The 25,434-nt window shown below is 41.5% G+C and overlaps 1 protein-coding gene and 1 pseudogene across 1 annotated transcript in view; both read right to left on the minus strand.

Moving 5' to 3' along the window:
- Nucleotides 1-6,389: 6,389 nt before the first annotated feature.
- The window catches only part of pnpla3 (patatin-like phospholipase domain containing 3), a 29,685-nt gene continuing 10,640 nt past the window's right edge, over nt 6,390-25,434 (minus strand). The window contains exons 4-9 of the mRNA XM_078220126.1: nt 20,828-21,037; nt 19,053-19,113; nt 18,115-18,372; nt 17,786-17,918; nt 11,692-11,814; nt 6,390-8,128 (exon numbers count right to left, since the gene is read on the minus strand). Coding sequence (XP_078076252.1) covers nt 7,918-8,128; nt 11,692-11,814; nt 17,786-17,918; nt 18,115-18,372; nt 19,053-19,113; nt 20,828-21,037 — 996 coding nt within the window. The 3' untranslated portion in view covers nt 6,390-7,917. The remainder of the gene's footprint in view (nt 8,129-11,691; nt 11,815-17,785; nt 17,919-18,114; nt 18,373-19,052; nt 19,114-20,827; nt 21,038-25,434) is intronic.
- LOC144499023 (ras-related protein Rab-39B pseudogene) lies at nt 9,990-10,520 on the minus strand (annotated as a pseudogene).

Here is a 25,434-nt window from a genome sequence, read left to right on the forward strand (position 1 = left end):
CTCAGGTGCCTGTTCGGGTACACTGAGGGAGAATTTAGCATGGCCAATGCACCTAACCAGCACGTCTTTCAGACTGGGAGGAAACCAGAGCACCCAGAGGAAACCCACGCAGACACAGGGAGAATGTGCAGACTCCGCACAGACAGTGATCCAAGCCAGGAATCGAACCCGGGTCCCTGGCACTGTGAGGCTGCAGTGCTAACCACTGGCCACCCTGCTGAAAAACTAATTTCAACAAAACCCGGCATACACATAGACCCAATGAAGGAATGATTAGTTTTTGCCAAAGATCTGGATCCTGAATTTTTTTAAATGTCTATTAACATTGGGAGAGAGGACAAATTGATTTTTAAAAAAAAATATTGTGGGTTGTTTGATTTACCACGTTGTTGATTGTTGTCTATTGCCTCGGTTGCTTTGGTGAAATTTGTCACAGTTGTCAAAATGTGAGCAGAGTTTTCAGAGCAGGTTGTTGGAAGTGGATATGGCCTGAAGTCTCCTCAGTGAGAACTTAAGCTCTTAATACAAATATGTTTTTGCTTTGTTATTACAGAGCATCAATCAGGCAGGGTAAAACCTCAAGGTAACACTGAATAATTGTTATATTGAGTTAACACAGAATGGTAGAGATATCTGTTGAGTGCCCTCTTGTTCCAATATGATTTATTATTGCCCTGGATATGTATACATATGAAGTCTCATGGCTTCGGGTTAGATATGGGCAAGGAAACTTCTTACTGGTTACCACCTAGTATCCTCCTTTGGCTGATGAATCAGTACTCCTCCATGTTGAACACTTGGAGGAAGCACTCAGAGTGGCAAAGGTGCAAAATGTAATCTGGGAGGGGGATTTCAATGTCCACCACCAAGTGTGGCTTGGCAGCAACACTACTGATCAAGTTGTCGGGTCCGAAAGGATATAACTGCTAGACTGGGTCTGCAGCGGGTGGTGAATTAACCAACATGAGGGAAAAACGTACTTGACCTCATCCTTACCAATCTGCCGGCTGCAGATGCATCTGCCCATGACAGTATCGGTAAGAGTGACCACCACACAGTCTTTGTGGAGACAAAGTCCCATCTTCACATTGAGAATAACCTCCATCGTGATCTGTGGCACTGTCATCGTACTAAATGGGACAGACTTCGAACAGATCTAGCAACTCAAGACTGGGCATCCATGAGACACTGTGGGCCATTAACAGCAGCAGAACTGTAATTCAGCACAATCTGCAACCTCATGGCCTGGCATATCCCCCACTCAACCATTACCATCAAACCAGGGGATCAACCCTGGTTTAATGGAGAGTGCAGGAGGGCATGCCAGGAGCAGCCCTAAAAATGAGGTATCAATCTGGTGAAGCCACCAAACAGGACTACTTGCATGTCAAACAGCAAAAACAGCAAATGATAGACAGAACTAAGCGATCCCACAACCAACGGATCAGATCTAAGCTCGGCAGTCCTGCCACATCCAGTTGTGAATGGTGGTGGACAATTAAACAACTCACTGGAGGAAGAGGCTCCACAAATATCCCCATCCTCAATGATGGAGGAGCCCAGCACATCAGTGCAAAAGATAAGGCTGAAGCATTCACAGCAATCTTCAGCCATTCGTGCCAAGTGGATGATCCAACACTGGGTTGCAGGGGAGTAGAATAGACAGTATTACAGTTGATAAGGAGGATGTGCAGGATATTCTGGAGGGTCTGAAAATAGATAAATCCCCTGGTCCGGATGGGATTTATCCAAGGATTCTCTGGGAGGCAAGAGAAGTGATTGCAGAGCCTCTGGCTCTGATCTTCAGGTCGTCGTTGGCCTCTGGTATAGTACCAGAAGATTGGAGGTTAGCGAATGTTGTCCCATTGTTTAAGAAGGGGAACAGAGACTTCCCCGGGAATTATAGACCGGTGAGTCTCACTTCTGTTGTCGGCAAGATGTTGGAAAAAATTATAAGGGATAGGATTTATAGTTATTTGGAGAGTAATGAATTGATAGGTGATAGTCAGCATGGTTTTGTGGCAGGTAGGTCGTGCCTTACTAACCTTATTGAGTTTTTTGAGAAAGTGACCAAGGAGGTGGATGGGGGCAAGGCAGTGGACGTGGTATATATGGATTTTAGTAAGGCGTTTGATAAGGTTCACCATGGTAGGCTTCTGCAGAAAATGCAGATGTATGGGATTGGGGGTGATCTAGGAAATTGGATCAGGAATTGGCTAGCGGATAGGAAACAGAGGGTGGTGGTTGATAGTAAATATTCATCATGGAGTGCGGTTACAAGTGGTGTACCTCAGGGATCTGTTTTGGGGCCACTGCTGTTTGTAATATTTATTAATGATCTGGATGAGGGTATAGTTGGGTGGATTAGCAAATTTGCTGATGACACCAAAGTCGGTGGTGTGGTAGACAGTGAGGAAGGGTGTCGTAGTTTGCAGGAAGACTTAGACAGGTTGCAAAGTTGGGCCGAGAGGTGGCGGATGGAGTTTAATGCGGAGAAGTGTGAGGTAATTCACTTTGGTAGGAATAACAGATGTGTTGAGTATAGGGCTAACGGGAGGACTTTGAATAGTGTGGAGGAGCAGAGGGATCTAGGTGTATGTGTGCATAGATCCCTGAAAGTTGGGAATCAAGTAGATAAGGTTGTTAAGAAGGCATATGGTGTCTTGGCGTTTATTGGTAGGGGGATTGAATTTAGGAGTCGTAGCGTTATGTTGCAACTGTACACAACTCTGGTGCGGCCGCACTTGGAGTACTGTGTGCAGTTCTGGTCCCCACATTACAGGAAGGATGTGGAGGCTTTGGAGAGGGTGCAGAGGAGGTTTACCAGGATGTTGCCTGGTATGGAGGGGAGATCCTATGAGGAGAGGCTGAGGGATTTGGGATTGTTTTCGCTGGAAAGGCGGCGGCTAAGAGGGGATCTTATTGAAACATATAAGATGATTAGAGGTTTAGATAGGGTGGATAGTGATAGCCTTTTTCCTCTGATGGAGAAATCCAGCACGAGGGGGCATGGCTTTAAATTGAGGGGGGGTAGTTATAGAACCGATGTCAGGGGTAGGTTCTTTACCCAGAGGGTGGTGAGGGATTGGAATGCCCTGCCAGCATCAGTTGTAAATGCGCCTAGTTTGGGGGCGTTTAAGAGATCCGTAGATAGGTTCATGGACGAAAAGAAATTGGTTTAGGTTGGAGGGTCACAGTTTTTTTTTTTAACTGGTCGGTGCAACATCGTGGGCCGAAGGGCCTGTTCTGCGCTGTAATGTTCTATGTTCTATGTTCTATGTTCTATCCATCTCGGCCTCCTCCAGTGGTTCCCAGCATCTCAGATGCCAGTCTCCAGCCAATTCGATTCACACTACGTGATAGCAAGAAACGGTTGGAGGCACTGGATACTGCAAAGGCAATGGTCCCCGATAACATTCCGGCAATAGTACTGAAGACTTGTGCTCGAGAACTTGTCGCTCCATTAGCCAAGCTTTTCCACTACAGTTACAACACTGGCACCTACCCAACAATGTGGAAAATTGCCCAAGTATGTCCTGTACACAAAAAGGACAAATCCAACCTAGCCAATTACTACCCAGTCTACTATTGATCCTCAGTAAAGTGAAGGAAGGGGTCATCAACAGTGCTATCAAGCAGCATCTGCTCAGCAATAACCTGCACCGTGACACACAGTTTGGGGTTTATCAGGGTCACTCAGCTCCTGACATCATTACAGCCTTGGTTCAAACATGGTGGTGATTGTGGAGGGTCAGTTATCTCAGCTCTAGGACATCTCTGCAGGAGTCCCTCGGGGTAATGTCCTGGGCCCAATCATCTTCAGCTGCTTCATTAATGACCTTCCCTCCGTCGTAAGGTTAGGAGTGGGGGCGTTCGCCAATGATTGCACAATGTTCAGCCTCATTTGCAACTCCTCAGATAGCCGAAGAGCCTCCTTCTGCACTGTAGGGATTCTCTGAAGTGAGCTGCAGTGCCTCAGATTGCATGAGTGAAATTGTAAGGAGAGTTTTGCAAGAAGAGTTACCATTATGTGTACCCAAGACGTTTACACAGAACATACAGCATAGAAATAGGCCATTTATCCCAGCCAGTCTATGCTGGACGTATATATATACACACACACACAAACCTTCATCTAATTTTTTCTATTCCGGTTTCTCTCATGTACTTGTCTAGTTCCTTTTTGAAAACATCTTACCCTATTTTCCGCAGCCATTTCCCAAGGTAGTGAGATCCACATCTTAACCGGGGCAATAAAATTTCTCCTTCTTTGTAATAATCTTATACTCTCACTCCCTAGTTTTGGATTTTCCCACAAGTTTCCCACATTCTCTCCACATCCATCCTGTCCAACTCATTCAATTTTTAAGGCCAAATTTTCAGGTCATTTGCAAGACTTCTCTTTTCTACATAAAAATAATCTGTTCAATCTTCCCCGATAGCTGTCTTCTCTCAGTTCTGGTACTGTCCTTGTAAATCTTGTTTGCACTGTGTTTTCACAGAATACTACACACGGTTCTGATCTCCATACTAGATGTGGTCAGGTCCTATACAAGTTTAAGAAAGCTTTAATCATTTGAATTCTATGCTTCTAGAAATCACACCCCAAAGCTTAGCATTTTTAATTGTTTCGGTTACCTGTAATATTGTGTTTAATGATTTATTGATCTGTATCCATGGATCCCTTAATTCTTTTACCCCATTCAATTTTATCTTGTAAGGCAGAACATCATTTCATATTCATCTATGTTAAAGCCAATTTACCACTTAACTGCCCACACTACAAGTTTTCTAATGTTTTGTATTTTGCTGGATTCTTCCTCATGTTTGCTATAGTCCCCAGTTTGCAAATTTGAATATATAAAATAGAAATTAATTAAAATGGAAGAGAAGAATGCTCAGCTGGAAAGGGGACTGAACATGTATTTCCATAGAATCCCTACAGTGCGGAAGGAGGCCATTTGGCCCATCGAGTCTGTACCAACTCTGCGAACGAGATGTCCTTATCTCATTATACCCCAGCTTCCAACCCTAATCTATTTGAAGAGTATACATGAGCTTTGCCCATGTATAATGACATGGGAGAGCAACTAGTAATATTAAGAGTCTTACTTTACATCATGTTTTGTTATATTGTTTCTAATATAAATGTAAACAAAAGTTTGCTAATCTGTACAGAATTATGTTCAAAGATGTGCGGGTTAGGTTGATTGGCTAGGCTAAAAAATTGCCCCTTGGTGTCCTGGGATGCGTAGATTAGAGGGATTAGCGGGTAAAATATGTAGGGATATGGGGGTAGGGCCTGGGTGGGATTGTGGTCGGTGCAGACTCGATGGGCCGAATGGCCTCTTTCTGTACTGTAGGGTTTCTATGATTTCTATGTAAAAACATTAGAATATAGGACTTTAAAATGGGGGCTAAATACTGTAGATATTAAAAATCCACATTAAAAACAGAAAATGCTAGAAATATATTCAGCAGATCAAGTAGCATTTGTGGAGATATTTCGGGTCAATGACCTTTGATCAGAACTTGAAAATAAGGATGGTATTGGAAGAGACACTGATGTAGTTAGAAGGAGCGAGAGAGAGAGAGAGAGAGAGAGGAAAAATGTTGATCAATGAGAATGTCAGTTCAGTGGGACAGAAACAAGGGCTCCGATAGGTCAGTCCTATTTGTGGATCTTGGGAAGGAGGTAGAAGTGTTCAGTTTGTTTTTTGCCCAGGGTCGGGGGGTGGGAATTATGAGATTGGAGGCTATGGAGGGACCGTGACAGACCTACAAACAATGGCTTTATATTCAGAGGGTGAGGCTATGGTCTGGAGGAAAGTGGAAGTGTCAGAAAATTAATGTTCAGCCCCTGTTATGTAGAAATCAGGATGCCAGATGATACCACTGTCATCAAATCCTGCTGACAAGGGTGGTCGTGTTAGGGTTGGATCCGTTCAGAGGGAGATAGGTTAGTGATGGGAGAGGCTGAATTGAGCAGGCTGATATCACACCTTTCCAAAGAAAAATCATAGACCTTAAATGTTAACTTTGTTTCTCTCTCCACAGATACTACCAGACTCACTGAGTACTTTCAGAATTTTCTGATACCTTATCCCCTGCTTCGTCATAAATAAAACTTTAGTCTCGACTTACTGTGTGCAATGCTACAAGAGATTAATGAGTATAATAATACTATAAGACATTGCATGGCATGAATGTTGAATCAGAGAACGTGGTACTATAAGGAAGAGATGATCTTGGAGGATCATTAAAAAAAGCCAGTTTTGGAGACCATAAATAACTCATTTTGGGAACAGATACAAGGGAAGGCATATATTACATCTTTCTAGAAATACACACTCCTGTATAGACCACACATGAACAATATCAGAAATTTTGCTCAAATATAATAATGGTTTTATTCAATATTACGTTTACACATGGAGGGAGGCAAACAGAAATACAAAGGTATCGTGTTCAAATGCTGACTTGGAATAATTAAGAGGTATTTGCCAATAACTGGTACTGACAAATAAAAAAGGCACATCATAAGATTCTCATAATTAATTTTTCTAAAAATCAGTGAAAATAGCACCAGTGACACAATTTTGTCTTATTAGAGAAAGTGCAAATATCACTTTTTGTCCCCCAGCAGCTTCAGGCTTTCAGTCATCTCAACGGGATGAACAAGGTACATTCTGGTTTAAGACACATATACTGTATATACCCACATTATTCAGAAACTGAAGTAGAAAAGTTCATCCAATGGAAGCCCCATGTACCATCACTGGTAATGCATAGCAGCAGATAATCAAATGCTCCAAATGTAAAACTTACTCAATTGATACAGTAAGAAGTCTCACAACACCAGATTAAAGTCCAACAGGTTTATTTGGTAGCACGAGCTTTCGGAGCGCTGCCCCTTCATCAGGTGAATGGATATCACTCAGCTGATGAAGGGGCAGCACTCTGAAAGCTCGTGCTACCAAATAAACCTGTTGGACTTTTGCCTGGTGTTGTGAGACTTCTTACTGTGTCAATTGGTACAATAATGCTTGAGGCACAGGAATAAAGTACAGTACAAACATGAATTGAATTTAATATTTCTGATAGTGCAAGACTGATATAAGCCAAAAGAAAATCATAAGAATCAGTAGAACATGTGGAAGGACAACTTTTTGTACTAGATTGAAAGTCTGAATTGGGAAATTAGACAATGGTGATTTCTCTGCATTTACAAATATTTAAATATGCAAGGTGCCCCAAAAGGCAAAACACTCAACAGATATTAATTATAGCAATAAATTTCTTACAAGATCTTTAGTTAACAAACTGCAATCAAACGCAAACTAAAAGGAGTGCACAGGTAGGAGTGCACAGGTAATGACAATATATGTATAAAGGAATGAGGTAAAACTAATACATGGATTAAACTTGAAAACCACTACAGGTAGTTTAAAGTCCAGTATTCTGTTGTATACGTAAATTATCTATTTAAGGTATCAGAATATCAATGCTTTTAAAATTATAAATATCAATTTGAGTTGATGAACCATAAATAGTTGGGCACTAATCATTAATGCTGTGAAACTGTTAACAGTAAAGTGCAAATGTAAGTCATAGCCCTAGTCAATTCATAATGTGTGTTTAGGTTCCAGAAAGCAGTTTGATGGTGTGACAACAATTCTGTGTAATGACAAAATTTAGAAGCAGCTTTAAAAACTATTAATTTGAAACCAGTAGAAGTTTCCTCTAACTGAGCGAAGGAATTATCACCGTGCACATACACGCACCCACACACTTCTCATCAAATTAATCATTGGGCCACTTTTAGGATTGTCATTCCAATTTCTGAACCATGTTAGAAATTACTTCCTGGCCAGTTGTCTTTGCAATCTTCCTGTCACCACTCAGAAATCATCTGAGCTAGCGAAGAAATGGATTTGGTTGCCTGAAGCTGCCAGACACACTTGTTGAAGCATCAGATAGGTGTACCATTGGATCGGAGGAGCTGGGTAACTCATAGTGCCGGGAGTTAAGTTCCACAGCGGAGATTTGAGAAGTGAGACAAGGCTGGTAGTGGTTTGAGGTAAGCGGTAGGCTCAAGCATTTTCTCAGAGGTATGTTAGGCTGAATACTGGAAAATAAAGCAAATATTACAAGAAATTCAGTTCATGTTTCAAATTAGAACACTGAAATGGAGTTGATCATCATAAAATGATTTATTCCTACACAATTGCCTTGATAAAAAATATATTCCTTGTATTTTCTCCAAAAGAATGTAGTGTTCAAAAACAATAGGGTGCCATTAAAGTAGTGGAAATCAATTTGACAGCCGATGGGAGAAACCACCTTCCAAGGCCACTCCTATTAGATTTTCCAAAACTCATTTGAAACTCAAAATTCAATTAAATGTGGAAAATTCTTTGGTTGATGCCATGATTTCAGATTGGTGTGATATATAAAGGTGGGACATGTTGCTCACCTGGCAATCACTGTGTTCAGTTTACTAAATGACAACTCATTTCCAAACCATAAACTCATTCCTTGGGATATTTGGTTACTTACTGTTGTGACCACCACGAAGGCCACAGGAGAAATCATCAATAGATGTACCCATGGGCTTAGTGGAGTATAAGCTGCCTTATTGAGCGAGTGGAAACTCGCCCAATGGGATGCAGCCATGGGGGTTTTAAAGCCTGTAACTTTACCCAGACCGGAATTGTAGGTCCTGAGGTGAAGACTACCTGACTGTAAGCCGCGGCAGCAGCCTTTTCCTTTGGTGACAGGAATCTGGCATTTGGCTGAATTACTGCATTGACGAGGAGGAAAAAAAAATTTCCACCATCTTTCTCTCTGGATAACCTTAAGAATTTTTCTGGTAGGAAGAAAACATTTTCAGGAAACTCGAGTCCTATAAGACCAGTGGGGAAGACTGAGCCTGATACACTGAGCACATGCTTCTTCCGCACTAACAACATTTAAGAGGACAAAAAGTAAAAAGTGATATTGTTGACAGCATGCGGAGCCTCAACTTTCAGTGTGATATGAAGTCTGACCTATCTGGATGCCTGATTCAAAAACTTTTAATGAAGTGGTAGATCTGGTAGAAAACCACAATGAGCTGAAGCCCTCGGTAATCCTCCAGAGATATCGCTTTAACATGGCTAGGAGAACCCATGGGAAACCTGTCACTGAGTTCTTGCCTAGGGTGCAGAAACTAGCTGAACACTGCAAACATGGACCACCTCAATGAAATGTTGTGGGACAGATTGGTATGTGGCATAATAGCCTAACCATTCAAAAGAAGCTGTTGGCAGAACCCAATTTAGATTTTAAATAAAGCTGTCGAGATAGCTTTGTCACTTGAGAATGCAGAGAAAGGGGCTCGAGAGCAACAAACAGTATCAGGTAGCAATGTCTTCCAACAAGGGGGAGCGACCTCATGCAACCACTCCTCAATGGAGAGTGCTTGTGTCAATCAGGTATTAAAGGGCCCCATTCAATATTGGAACTCTAATCTCCTCACCATACAATCAAAGAACGACAGTACTGACTCCAAGAGTATTAAAATATTCCAGAAAAGTGTTGTTGCCAGTTGATGGATTACTGCAAACACTGTTAAAGGACACAGCCATGGTGAAGTTTCAGGAACAGGCAAAACGTGTGCTGCCCAGGAAAGAAACCGTGGCTAGTACCTGGGTGTATCATGCAGGTATCCTCTCTTCCAGAGACAGGGACACTACAACTGAATTACATTGTAACAATGAAAGTTGCCGTGATAATGGTGGAATTACTAGTAAATGGCCATCCCTTGAAGATAGAGCTGGACACAAGAGCCACAGTATCCATTATAGGCTAATAGACCTATAAGCACCTCTAATCGGGCATCCAACTCCTGAGGCTGGAAGATACAAAGGCCAGGCTAGCTACCTGCATGTGAGAATCTTTCCGAATTAAAAGGCACCACAGTGGGCCCAGTGACTTTTCGACAGCAATCAGCTTGTCTCCCACTCATTGTTGACGTATCTCAGCCCCAAATCTGCGACAACCTGTTCAGCCTCCTCTTGTGAAATTTGCCTTTCCGCTGACAGGTCACTCTTGTGGCCAACAAGAATGAAGATAAACTCGTCTTAGTCAAGAACAAGACCAGTTTCATCTAGCCGCTTTCTGAGGTAGTCAAGAGACTGGTGATTTATTAAATCAAGTACCAGCAGTCCACCAAGTAGAGTTTGGAGATGGGACTGTGTGATGGTTCTGTGTTCTTTTTCCCCTGCTCTATCCCACACTTGGAGTTTCACCCGTTTTATTGATGTGGTTTCCAGAATGTGAATGTAACAATCCACACTAATGGTTATCTGGAGGTCTTCTCCGAACGTTCTTTCAGTTAACTGGAGCACAATGGAGGTTTTGCCCACAGTTGAATCACCCAGTAAAATAACACAAAATTGCCAAAAGAAATTTCTCAGACTCCTCCGTCTGATTTTATGGTTTGATACTCCAGGTTGAATTGACCATCTCTGATTCATGGCTGTTAACTAAGGCTTGTGCTGGTTCAAGAAATCTGAAATCAGTAAAACCAATTCCAAGAGTGAAGCTGAATGGGCGGTACGGTGGCACAGTGGTTAGCACTGCTGCCTCACAGCGCCAGGGATCCTAGTTCAATTCCCGCCTTGGGTGACTGTCTGTGTGGAGTCTGCACATTCTCCCTGTGTCTGCATGAGTTTATTCTGGGTGCTCCGGTTTCCTCCCACAGTTCAATGGTGTGCAGGTTAGGTGGATTGGCTGTGCTAAATTGCCCCTTAGTGTCAGGGGGATTAGCAGAGTAAATACATGGGGTTACGGGGATAGGGCCTCGGTGGGATTGTGGTTGGTGCAGGCTCAATGGGCCGAATGACCTCCGTCTGTACTGTTGGGATTCTATGATTGTTGTATGGGGGCATAGACCAAGCCTCATGGGGAGAGACTGGCTCCAGCAGATTCAGCTCAACTGGTTGGAGATCTTCACACTAGGCGTGCGGGGGACTGACTATACAAAGTTATCAGTAAATTCCCTGGAGTTTTTCAGGAAGGCACCTTCTATTTTCCCCTGACCAAGGTCTACGTTGACCTCGACGCTACACCTAGGTACTTCAGAGCCAGGCCAGTCCCTTACTCCATTGTGGAGAAGGTGGAAACTGAACTAGGGTGCCTTGAAATCTTGGGTATAATAAGGCTGGTGCAATTTGCAGAATGGGCCATGTACTTAAGCCAGACAATTCAGCTTGTCTTTGCGCGGACTATAAACTGATGGGTAATCAGGTCTCCAAACTTGATCGATAGCCAACGCCCTGGATTGAAGGTCTGTACGCCAGACAGATCTTCATACTATGACACTGAAGGATGCATATTAAAAACGTATATGGTTGGCTGCCTCATTTTGGAATAAGAAAAGATATGGTATCCCTGCAGAGGCCTGTAAAACCTGGTAATGGAGATCCAAGATTGTGAGCCACTCAAAAGGTAATTCTCACTTATAAACTCATCCTTTAAACTGCCTTCAACTTTGTTGTTTCCAATCAAATTGAAATTACTGAAGTCTTAGTCCATTATATTGCTCATTTCCTATTTTGAGAGAGAAAATATGGCTGAACCTCAGTCATTTGTGGATGCTATCTTTATAGAAATACATAAATACAAATTTTCCATATAGCTACATACCAAGAACGTGACTGCAGCCCAAACCGCTTGGTTGCTCGATGGTAAATGACATCACCAATAATGTATAGTTGTTCACGCATCCAGCAAACATCCTCTGGGACATCAGGAAGCCACTCCACTAACCTGTGGAATATTTTCAAAGAATATTAGTCACATGGAAACCACAGCAACCAAGCTATTGTGATTGGTATTCATTTGTCAATAACAACCATCCCAGCATTTGCCTGAAATAAACATCCAACTGACATTAGAAAACAGACAAGTACTTTATTCCAACCTAGTGCAGGTAGATGTCCTAACCAGTCTGGCAGACTGTTTTTGTTTCAGATTTCCAGCATCAATTGTATTTTTATGTCAAGAGCCACTATACCTACATACGGCACACTGCTGCCTCACAGTTCGAGGGACCTAGGTTCAATTCCGGCCTTGACATTCTCCCCGTGACTGGGGGTTTCCTCTGGGTGCTCCAGTTTCCTCCCACAACCCGAAGATGTGCAGATTAGTTAAAAGGAAGGAGAACTCAGATGTTATTAATGGAGGTGTTAGGATTAAAAAAGGTATAAAAACTAGCATAATGGCACTTCACCTAAATGCTCGTAGCATTCGAAACAAGGTTGACAGCACAAATCATCGCGAATGAGAATGATTTAGTGGCCATTACAGAGTCATGGTTGCAGGGTGGTCACGACTGGAAGTTAAGTATCCAGGGGTATCAGACTATTCAGAAGAACAGACAGGGAGGTAAGGGAGGTACTGTAGCTCTGATATTTAAGGATGACATCAGGGTGGTAGCGAGAGATGATATAGGTTCTATGGAGAAAAAGGTTGAATCTATTTGGGTGGAAATTAGAAATAGTGAGAAAAAGTCACTGATAAGCTTGGTCTATAGGCCACCAAATAATAACATCACAGTGGGGTGGGCAATAAACAAAAAAAAAACTGATGACATAAAAATAGTGCAGCAATTATCACGGGGGAATTTAATCGACATGTCGATTGGTCAAACCAGGCCGGTCAAGGAAGCCTTGAGGAGGAGTTCATAGAACGTATCCGCAATTGTTTCCTCGAATTGTATGCAATAGAACCTACGAGGGAACAAGCTTTCCTAGATCTTGTCCTGTGTAGTGAGACAAGAATAATTAATGATCTCATAGGGATCCTCTCGGAAGGAGTGATCACAGTATGGTTGAATTTAAAATACAGATGGAGGGTGAGAAGGTAAAATCCAATACCAGTGTCTTGTGCTTAAATAAAGGAGACTACAATGGGATGAGGGAGGAGTTGGCTAAGGTAGACTGGGAGCAAAGACTTTATGGTGGGACAATGAAAGAACAGTGGAAGATTTTCAAAGCGATTTTTCACAGTGCTCAGCAAAAGTATATACCAGTGAAAAGGAAGGACTGTAGGAAAATGGATAAATCAACCATGGATATATAAAGAAGTAGAAAAGGGAACCCAATTGAAAAATAATGTCTGCAAAGTGGCAAAGATTAGTGGGAAACTAGAGGATTGGGAAATCTTTAAAGGTCAACAGAAAGCCAGGAAAAAAAACTACAAAGAAAAGAAAGATACATTATGAGAGTAAACTAGCTCAAAATATAAAAACAGATAGCAAAAGTTTCTACAAGTATATAAAACGAAAAAGAGTGGCTAAGGTAAACATTGGTCCTTTAGAGGATGAGAAGGGGGATTTAATAATGGAAAATGAGGAAATGGACGAGGCATTTCACAATGAAACACACAAATAACATGCCAAAAATTGATGACAAGGAGGCTATGGCAGGTGAGGACTTAGAAACGATCATTATCACTGAAGAGGTAGTGTTGGGCAAGCTAATGGAGCCAAAGCTAGACAAGTCTCCTGGTCCTGATGGAATGCATCCCAGGGTACTAAAAGAGATGGCAGGGGAAATAGCAAATGCACTCGTGGTAATTTACCAAAATTTGCTGGACTCTGGGGTGGTTCCTGCAGATTGGAAAACAGCAAATGTGACGCCGCTGTTTAAAAAAGGAGGTAGACAAAAGGCAGGTAACTATAGGCTCGTTAGCTTAATTTCTGCAGTGGGGAAAATGCTTGAATCTATTATCAAGGAAGAAATAGCGAGCCATCTGGATAGAAATTGTCCCATTAGGCAGACACAGCATGGGTTCACAAAAGGCAGGTCATGTTTAACTAATTTACTGGAATTCTTTGAGGACATTACGAGTGCGGTGGACAATGGGGATCTGGATTTTCAGAAGGCATTCAACAAGGTGCAACACAAAAGGCTACTGCATAAGATAAAGGTGCACGGCGTTACAGATAATGTATTAGCATGGATGGAGGATTGGTTAACTAAGAGAAAGCAAACAGTGAGAATAAATAGGTGTTTTTTTGGTTGGTGAGCAGTGACTAGTGGTGTGCCTCAGGGATCAGTGTTGGGACGGCAATTGTATACAATTTACTTAGATGATTTGGAGTTGGGGACCTAGTGTGTCAACATTCACAGTTGACACTAAAATGAATGATCGAGCAAAGTGTGCAGAGGATACAAAGTCTGCAGAGGGATATAGATAAAATGAGTGGGCAAGGGTTTGGCAGATGGAATACAATGTTGGTAAATGTGAGGTCATCCATTTTGGTAGGAATAACAGCAAAATGGACAATTATTTAAATAGTAAAAAATTGCAGCATGCTGCTGTGCAGAGGGACCTGGGTGCCCTTGTGCATGAATCACAAAAAGTTGGTTTGCAGGAAGACAAATGGAATTTTGTCCTTCATTCTTAGAGGGATGGAGTTTAAAAACAGGGAGGTTATGTTATAAGGCGCAGGTGAGGCCATACCTGGAGTACTATGTACAGTTTTGGTCTCCTTATTTGAGAAAGGGGTGCAGAGGAGATTCACTAGGTTGATTCTGGAGTTGAGGGGGTTGGCTGGTGAGGAGAGACTGAGTAGACTGGGACTATACTCATTGGAATTTAGAAGAATGATGGAGGATCTTATAGAAACATATAAAATTATGAAGGGAATAGATACGATTGAAGCAGGGAGGTTCCACTGGCGGATGAAACTAGAACTAGGGGCCATAGCCTCAAAATAAGGGGGAGCAGATTTAGAATTGAGTTGAGGAGGAACTTCTTCACCCAAAGGGTCTGATTTGATTTGAATTGTCACATGTATTAACATAGTGAAAAGTATTGTTTCTTGCGCGCTATACAGGCAAAACATACCGTTCACAGAGAAGGAAACGAGAAAGTGCAGAATGTAGTGTTACAGTCATAGCTAGGGTGTAGAGAAAGATCAACTTAATGCAAGGCAAGTCCATTCAAAAGTCTGACAGCAGCAGGGAAGAAGCTGTTCTTGAGTCGGTTGGTACGTGACCTCAGACTTTTGTATCTTTTTCCCGAAGGAAGAAGGTGGAAGAGAGAATATCTGGAGTGCGTGGGGTTCTTAATTATGCTGGCTGCTTTGCCGAGGCAGCAGGAAACGTAGACAGAGTCAACGGATGAGAGGCTGGTTTGTGTGATGGATTGGGCTATATTAACGATCTTTTGGAGTTCCTTGCAGTCTTGGGCAGAGTAGGAGCCATACCAAGCTGTGATACAACCAGAAAGAATGCTTTCTATAGTGCATCTGTAAAAGTTGGAGAGATGTCGTAGCTGACATGCCAAATTTCCTTAGTCTTCTGAGAAAGTAGAGATATTATAAAGGGTTATAAATCTATGAAATTCCCTGCCCAGTGAAGCAGTTGAGGCTACCTCATTGAATGTTTAAAATTGACAGATTTTTGAACAGTAAATGAATTATGGGTTATGGTGAGCAGATGGGTAAGTGGAGCGGAGTCCATGAAAAGATTAGCCATGATTTTATCGATTGGCAGAGCAGGTTCGAGGGGCCAGATGACCTACTCGTGCTCTTAGTTCTTATAGGTGGATTGGCAATGCTAAATTTCCTCTCAGTGTCCCAAGATGTGTAAGTTAGATATATTAGCCATGGTAAATGTGTGGAGTTGCAGGGATAGGGAAGGGAAGATGGCCTGGGTAAAGTATTCTGTCAGAGAGTCAGTGCAGACTCGATGTGCCGAATGTCGTCTTCCGCATTGTAGGGATTCTATAATATAACTGCACCCACAATGTTTGTGGTGTCAACAGCACATGGGTAAAATCTGACACCAGTGCTATATGAGATGCTGAGTACACTTTGCAACATTGGCCGGAATTTTACCACCCCATCGCCACGGGAATCAGAGCGGGTGAGGTGTGGACAATGGGAAGGTCCATTTACCTCACGTGGAATTTTACGGTTTTGGGGATGAGCGAGGCCGTAAAATCCCGCCAAATGTGTCAAACAGCACTCTTAACACAAGAGCCAAGCCTGTAAAGTAACTGAGATCAAAACTTACTAATTACCTTAAGAAAACACAGCCTCCTGCCCTCACACTGGCGCAATGCTCCATATAGGCTGGCAACCTTCCAGTGTCTTGCAGAAATGGCCATTCTCCACAGTGGAGTTAAACTATTATGTCTTAGCAGGGTATTTGAGGACAGGAACAGCCAAGGCTAATTCACATCACACTTTCTATTGGTATCACTGCATAGTAATCTGGCTGGGAACTGTGGCAGGTTTTTGTCCTCCAAGTCAAACTGTTCTGAACGCAATGGGGATCAGTTAGTTGGCCTCTACTAAACAAAAATATATTTACAATATATTTCATATTTGCATGCCTTAAATTTCGCTGCCAGTGCTTCTCGGCAACAGCTGCATTGTTACCCCAAAAAGATGCTGAGCGTAACAAAACACTTGCAAAGAACCGGCACAGACATGATGGGTGCAATGGTCTCCTGCGCTGTATCTTTTAAAAAGTTTCTTTATTAGCATCACATGTAGGCTTACATTAACACTGCAATGAAGTTACTGTGAAAATCCCCTAGTCGCCACACTCCGGCATCTGTTCAGGTACAGAGGGAGAATTTAGCATGGCAAAATAAACCTAACCTGCACATGTTTGGACTGTGGGAGGAAACCCAAGCACTTGGAGGAAACCAACACAGACACGGGGAGAACGTGTAGACTCCATACAGACAGTCTCCCAAAGCTGGAATTGAACCCGGGCCCCTTAAATAAATTCACTATAACTATGGCACCAATTCATCTGTATCCCACCCCGCCATTTTGTAAGTAGTTTGGTGTAGTGTAATAAAAAGTGATAGAATGTCAGGTATGTTGTCTGATGCCCCACACCCAGTCCAAGTCAGTGTCTGCACCTGCCGCAGATTATACTCAGTACTATTTTTGTGGAGTCAGCTTTATTTGGTGCAGAGGTGTACTTGCTGACTGGCCCATTTACCTGCGCAGATCATTGGAGTTTTGATGTGTTTTTGTACATGCTCACACCTACAGAACCTCCTCAAGGCATTGGCAGAGTTCCACAGACAAAGATTAATGCTACCAAATAGGCATTACAGAGCAAAGATAATAATAAATATACAAGTTTTCTCCAGTGGCTCAAATGCGTCATGTGTACAGCACAATTTTGGTCTCCTTATTTAAGGAGGGATATATTTGCATTGGAGACAGTTCAGTGAAGGCTCATTAGATTGATTTCTGAGATGAAGGGGTTATCTTATGAGGAAAGGTTGAGTAGATTGGACCCATACTCACTGGAGAGGCGATGTTAGTGAAAGATAAGATTCTGAGGGTAGCTGCACAGATTAGATGCCGAGAGGATTATAGAATCAGGGGGCACTCACTTGGATTCTGTTTAAGGTGGGGATTAAGAAGAATGTCTTCTGACAGTTTTGAATCTTCTGAGTTCTCTACGTCAGAGAGCTGTGGAGATCGAATCATTGAACATATTCAAGGCTAAGAGGCATATATTTGGGACTATACTGGAGTCAAGTGTTTTGGGGAACAGGCAGGAAAGTGGAGCAAAGCCAAGAGATAAGCCATGATCTTATTGAATGGCAGAAAAGGCTTGAGGAACTGTATGTCTTAATCCTGCCATTGTTAAGTTTGTTCTTCTATTCAAAGTTTATATCGTGGTAAAAATATTTTGTAAAGTCAACATATCAATTGCTGTAAAGCCAGTAGAATCAGGCTGCTCAAAACACATACCTGCGGCCAAAAGAATAGGCAGATTCCAATGGGAGTGTGTACGGTAACATCACGTAGGATGCCATTCTAACCAGGAAGAGGTTGCTAAGCTGTGCATAAACACCACTTTTCTCTTTACATGCTTCATGCAATGCTACAGGGAGAAAGGAAAAATGCCAGAATTTAACTCTTTTAGTTGGTTGTAAATATACTCTGGGCTCGATAGAACTTTAACAACAGAATGCATATATAATGAATCAACATGTCACATTTTTTCAAATCTCAGCTTACACGGATGGTTTACAATTGAATTTGTGCACTCGAGCCTAGCATTTCTGTTTTCACAGTACCGTTACGAAGTCTTGGGGGTAGATTCTCTATTATTCTTTCATCCAATGCTGATGACCAATGCGTCCTCCTCAATTGTTTGTTGTCCGATTTGGATTTGATTGTTGAAGCACCATTTGTGACCGTTGCTGCCACACCCTCTTCCATGAGCAGAGTTGTGCTGTAATGATTGTCCTGATTCTGGATGCAAGATGTGGCGGCCACCCTCACTAATGGGAGGGGAGTCAAATCATCTAATAGAACGGGCATTTTAAGTAGATCTGCGAAGCAAACAGAAACAGGGTAACTTGGCTCACAAATAAAAAAGATTTTAATAAAGCTAACATTGCAGCTTCAACCCACGTGATGGAGATTAAAATAAACAGATGTCAATACTTCGGAGGGTTGCACACTCAAAATTTTCCACTGGTGTAAAGACACTATGGGCAGAGATTTCCTGTCCCGCCCGCCACGGGAATCGTAGCGGGTGGGACACGAACCATGCAAAGGTCTGTTGACCTCGGGTGGGATTTTCCAACCTTGGGCGAGCGCAGCTAGAAAATCCCACCTCTGGCTTTTGATATGCAAATCCAGGAGTTAAGAAGTTAATTATTTCTGGAGTAAACTAGAGCAAGGTTCTCTCCTCCAGGGAATCTTTTCCGTTTTACTCTGTCAGGTCAGGATTTAATCTGCATTATAATTTTAACAATTCTGCTTTGTACAAGTGATACTAATACATCCAAAATCATGTTCACTTGAAAAATGATGAGTGATGAATTATACTAAATTTATAACTTCTTAAAATTATAGAAAAGATACAATTTGTGAAAAACCTATGCCCTACTCCTAAGAAATTTTAAGTAAGACAAATATAGGAAACTATCCTAACAAATGAGATGAACACTACTTTTTTAAAAACTAATTTAAGATCTAAATCCTGCAAAATAAAATCAAGACTTACTATTTCCTTTGAGGAATCGAAGGGCATCTCCATAACCTTGATGGCACATTTCACCAAGCACCTAAAAATAAGTTGCATCAAGTTTTTTTTATATAAAGACAGCCTGCACAAATCTCCAGATATGCATAGACATTCTGCCTTATTCCAAGAAAGCAAATTGATGCAACATATTTCAACAATAGACAATAGTAACAGTAGAAATCTAAACAGTACACAAAAGCCAGCTGCATGTTTTAACTCCCCACTCACAAGCTGGCCATGTGCTTTTCATTATTCAGTTAAACTAGAATAGACTTACTAAAGAAAGGTCACATGGAATTAAGAACAATGTCTAAATTTGAAATAGGCATAGAAAATGCTGCAAGTATACATCTCGTGCAGTTGCAATTGTAAAAGAGAGAATATAGATTAACGTCCAGATGAAGGATCTAGACCTGCCTTGTTTCTTGGACCCATATACTTCCTGTTCCTACTAAATCAATACATTGGGCAGAATTTTCCGTTCGCGTTGGCCCCGAAACCGGAAAATCCCACCCAAGGTCAACGTTCCTATCCATGGTCCGCCCCTCACCCGCTACGATTCCCTTGGCAGGCAGAATGGGAAAATTCGCCCATTATTTTGATGGACCTATAGAAAAACTAGGAAACAGCATTTGAAAGAGCACAGCATATGAGACCACATCTGGAGTACTGTGTACACCTTTGGTCCCTTTATTTAAGGAAGGATAAAACTGTATTAAAAGCAGTTCAGAGAAGTTCCAATCTGCTGATACCTAGAATTCAGGGATGCAGGGGTCTGTTATCTTATGAGAAAAGGTTGGACAGGGCCTTTGTCCATTGGAGTTTCAAAGAATGAGACTTAATCTTACTGAAATCTATTAAGATCTTGAGGGAGCTTGACAGGGTGGATGCTGAATAGATGTTTCCCCTTCTGCAATAAGTGAGAACTAGGGGGCACACTTTAAAAAATAAAGGGGTCTCCCATTTAAATGACCAGATCAGCTATGATCTCACTGAACAGCTCAAATGGCCTACTCCTGCTCCTAATTATAATGCATATATTCATTTTTTTTGTATGAAAGAAACAGCTGTTTTCAGAATTGGATTTTATTTTGTGCAGTGTCAAAACTAGACAGTTTTTTAAAAAAGAAATATGTATTTTTGGAGAGGGAGAGACAGTAGATACTGAAGTCACCCAGCCTGAACATACGTGGGTCATAGTTGGCATAATGAGCAGGAAATTTTGCAAGGAAATTTAACTCTTTCCTGCCTATGCAAAGAAAACCATATATAGGTGACCAGTTAAAAATTGCCCAAGTTGCTTTGCTGCTTAGAGTCACAGTTTTCATTCAGCGGATTCCATGCCAGGTCAGCCCTACCACAAAAAGAGGATTTAATTTCCTCTGAACCCAATAAGAAAACCTCAGCTTCTTTGACTGCAATCTTGCCCTTCCCCCACCCTGCCCCAAAGATCCTAAATTTATGACAATATGAAATAAGATTTGTGGACCAGTAATGTACACCCCAAGGTAGACTAGTCAGAATAACATTCGAATGTGCTAATAAACCATTAAAAATAATTAATCTGAAGAAATGAGTGGGAAAATTCAGAAAGGCTAAGTTTAGTTTTGATTCAAGGGCAATGGTTGAAACACGGGTAACACACATTCAAAAATAATCCACTAACTAATAGCAACTCCTATTTTAAACTTAATAAACTATTTAACATTTCAATCATCTGAAGTACTTTTAACTTTTAAACATCAACCATTTACCTTTGGTTCTGGAGGGAAGAGTGCTCGAGTCAGTCGATACAGGTTTCCAAGGCTGAACTGAATACTGGTGTTGGTCACTCGCAGTTCATGGAAGTTGCAGGGGTTGTCTCGAGGACAGATGTCACTTTCTCCAGAGAACGGAGACACAGTGATTGTATTCTTCAATTCGTACCGAGGCAAGTTGTTGCTGATCCCTCCATCTACATAGCGCTAACAAAAGAAGGGGGTTCATTTTAAACATAAAGGCCATGACTTTCAGATCAGAGTTTTGAGGTGAAGCTTTCAGCTCCAACGAAGATTCAGCAGTTCTTTGGATATCATATGTGCTTCCTAACTTGTCATCTATGCAGTAAGCACAGGAACTCCATGCTAGTCCTTTGCTTAGATCATTAACACTTGCTTCTTGAAAGGGGACTGCATATCTTACACTGATGTTGTTTTTGACAAGGAGCATTTTTGTCACCTTTGAAAGAAGGATATTGGCATCAGAAAATTAAAAAAGGTAAAAAAAATTTAATGCAAAGGCACCAGCAATAATTGTTCAAGTAAAGAACTTTCATTATATGTACTGAACCAAACCTCTCAACTAGAGTCACCAGTTAGCACTGGGCTAGAGTTTCACAAGGCCTCTGTTCCTTAGAAGTTGATAGGGATATAATATGAATGGTGCAGCACCCAAAACTGGGCAAAATTCATTTCTAACCTTTTAGATATGCAGGGTAAGTCATGCTTTGGAACTAGCTTTTAAGGGCAGTTAAGGATGGGCAACAAATGCTGGCCTTTCCAATAATGCTTACATCCCATGAATAAATTCAAAAAGGCTCCTCTACAATGAGATTATTAAGTAGCCCTTTCTCATTGCACAACACAAGTTCTAAAATAGCCCATTCCCTAGTTGGTTCTTTCACAAACTGTTCTAGAAAACCAGCTTGAATCGATTCCAGGAATTCATCCTCCACAGCATTTATGCTAATTAGGTTTATCCAGTTTATACGTAGATTGAAATCTCCCATGATCACTGTATTACCGTTGTTACGTACACTAAACGTATAGGGGCGATTCTCCCATCCCGCTGCGCTGCTTATTTAGCAGAGTGAGCCGGGAGTCTCTAGCTGCGGCCCATTCGCGAGATTCGCGCTGGGTGTTCAGGCCTCTGCGTGTCTCCCAGCGCCAGATTTCTGGCACCGTCAGCTCCACGCTGGAAATCAGTGCAGAGTTGCAGAAAACAATTTAAATATAATTTAAATGGTATTAGCAGGCCTGGGATTGAAATCTCCTGGCCTGCTAGCCTCTTCCCGCCTCTCCAGCAGGGATAGGTCCCACCCATGGTTTTTTTAAAAAAAAAAGAGTGATTCACACCAGTGCACTCTGCAGTGCACAGAGTGTGGGAGATTCATTTTTAAACTCTTGCTGAAAAAACCAACGTGTGCAACATTTCAACTAGAACCTGCCCAATGTTTTCTGCACTCTCAGAATAGCTTCCTATATTATCCGCTATCTTGCTGTTGTTATGCAACTCAATACCCCATTTAGTTTGATGTTTTTAGGGATCCAATGGTGGCTTAAAGATGATTATGAGCCTCCTTTTCGGATCGCTCAATTCCCCAAATCATGGTGATGTCAGAATTCTGACCCAGTGACATGTATCCAAGTCATAATGGTGTTGGACTTGGGAGGTGATGATGTTTCAATGTCATTGTTGATCTTGTCCTTCTTGGAGATTGTTACAGGGAAGAAAGGTGCTTTTGAATGACTGCATTACACCCTGTATATTTTACAGACTGCAACCACAGTGAAACAATGGTGGATACTGACACTGGTGTTAGGGGCCCCAATCTACGAAACTATTCTCTCTTAAATTGAATCAGTATTTAAGTACCAATCCAGGTGATCGTTGAATATTCCAGTGCACCTTTGACTTTCTTATAGATAGGACAAACACTCAAAAGAAGTCATTAGATGCAGAGTACCAAACCTTTGTTTTGCTCTCATCAATGAATGCATATTGCTGTTCCTGTTCAATTTTCTGATCAAGGGTGCTCTTCAAGGATTGAGAATGGGACACTTAGCAATGGTGGTGGCCATGCATTTCAACAAAGTGGTGGCTCTTGTCTGCAATGGTCATTGTTTAGTAATTATGTACTGTAAATGTTAGCTGCCACTTGTAATTCCAAGTCTGGGTGTTAGTTAAGGTCACACTAGGATGCATTCTCATCAAGGGCCTTGTGAATAAAGCTGAATACTGGAATTTGATTCTCAAAACCTTTGGTTAATCAGCACAGTTGGGGTCAAAAACAGTTCTTGTCTACATCTAAGAGGTAAATATTGCTCCTAATACCATTGTAGCCCTCACAGTTAATTCCTGAGGGTCTGAAGTCCTGCACGGTAATGGTTTTCTGAATGCGATCATACAGTTCACTATCCATAACCTTACTAACTTGGTGACCTGTCGGACTTCCCAACAACTAACTTCTCCCCTTTTAATTCCTTATCTCTATCCATAACTTCCCATATTTTTTACCTGCACAGAACATCTCATATCAAATGTTGTATTTTATTTCCCTTAATCATATAAAATTTAAGTTCCAACATTTTTCACAAGGAATAAAGTAAGCTTCCATCAATCCACAATCAAAAAAATTAAATCTTTTTATCAAGGGCACCACATTGAATGCTGCTTATTAGCCTGGATACAGAGACAGAACCAGAGATCAAACCCCGGCAATGTGTTTAACTACAACAGTTTTGCCTTTGTCTTTCTTACAGCCTGCTAATAGGATTGAACTTGTGACTTAAAATCCGCTGAATAGAAGTAGCCAACTCATCAATGCTTTCATACAAAAATGCAATTGTTATTTGGTGCAGTCAAAATCCATTCTGTATCGGGCTAGATTTTTCTGTCTATTTAATACAGGAATGGACAAAAATCTGATTCAAGCATTTTCACCATTCACCTCATAGTCCAGTGTTTTACAATACCTGATATGTCCATCTGTTGTTCCCGACAGACAAGCTTCAAATTCAAGGTCTACTCATGACTGGATCATCACATCACAGTTCTTTGCAAAGCTGTCAATGTCTTGTTACAGAAAATTCACTTAATTGAAAGGATGGAAAAGCAAGATCCTGACATAATGTCCCTTAAACTGATTTCTTCACTGGCCTGCACCATACTATGACCAGGGCAATCTGCTCCATGACATCTTTCCATGCTGCTAAATCACCAGGTATTGGAGTGATAGCACAGCACTTGAGGAAGCATCCAGTCCCTAATTGGCACCTCCCCTCCAGAGTGCTTGACCAGGAATTAAACCTGGCGACATGCTGAGTGATGCAAGTCCCACTTGATCACACCATCCAACCATTACGGTCAAAAGATTCTGCTGCACAATTCTGGCAGGCTCCCATAGAAAATTCAAACAGAATCAACTTTAGATTTTGCACCCATTTGAGTGCCAGTTCCATTTCCAAGTAAAGTCAGCTCAATTGCATGAAAAACTTTGCAGTATACCTTGTCCCATGTGTGAATCTGTCTCACCCTCACTAACCTATAACTTTCCTTTCTAGAATTCTAAACTTATGGCATTCATGGCACCATATTCTTTTTCCATGATTCTCAAAATTGTGGGATTTTGAATCCCTGTCATTCTTCTCTTCATATCATATCTTTATCCCAAAATGTATAGGCGTTTAAAAGCTGAGCACAAATTTGATTTATCTTGTTTTCACTTTTCAAGATAGCTCAAGGTCCATTAACTCTCAAAGATAAAACCAACTCTAAGCGCTCTTTATAAAATGGTTTTATGGGCTTTCAGTAATCTCCCATTTATCTATAAAGACAGTATTGAAGAATAGGTTTGAGAGGGAATATAGGTTCAAGAGAGAAATAACAAACTAAGACAAATAAAATGCCTCCATCTTCGAACCATATTGACAATAAAGATCACTGATCCTGACAATGATAATTTCTAATCCAGTCTCTTGTATTAACACAGGCATGACCTGGACACACGCTATATGAAGAGTTATATTTTATAAAAATACTAGTCAATTACAAGAACATTTGAATGCAAAACACACAAATGATAAAACAGTAGAAGCACTAAAAGCTCATTTTAACTGTGCTTCACTTGTAAGTTATGTGGCTTTGCATATGCAGATTTCTGTAATTACCTTGGCAGGATTTTTCAGCTGCGCTCACCCCAAGGTAGGAAATTTCTGCCCAAAGTCAAATGGACCTTTGCATGGTCCGGCCCGCCTGCTATGATTCCCATGGTGGGCGGGACGGGAAAATTCCGTCCTTTGTGTTTCAGCCATTAGTGGTCAACAACAATACAGCACTGGTTAACAGTGACTACTTTTGGAGAGTATGACTGTTAAGTTCAGTAAATTTGTTACCACTAACCATGAATCTTATTAACTCCTTTATATTCATGCTATTCCTTTCTTCGCTCCTCCATCTCAACATCACGCCAAAGAGAGAAAAACTGATTTCAAAGGGCTTCATATTGGAGGCAGCAAACATCAAGGGGCCATTCCCTGAAATCACATTTCTAGCAGCATATATAGTAAGTTAGGAGCAGAAAGAACTGCAGGGCATGTTCTGG

Source organism: Mustelus asterias, chromosome 9, assembly GCF_964213995.1.
Source record: "Mustelus asterias chromosome 9, sMusAst1.hap1.1, whole genome shotgun sequence".
NCBI lineage: Eukaryota > Metazoa > Chordata > Chondrichthyes > Carcharhiniformes > Triakidae > Mustelus > Mustelus asterias.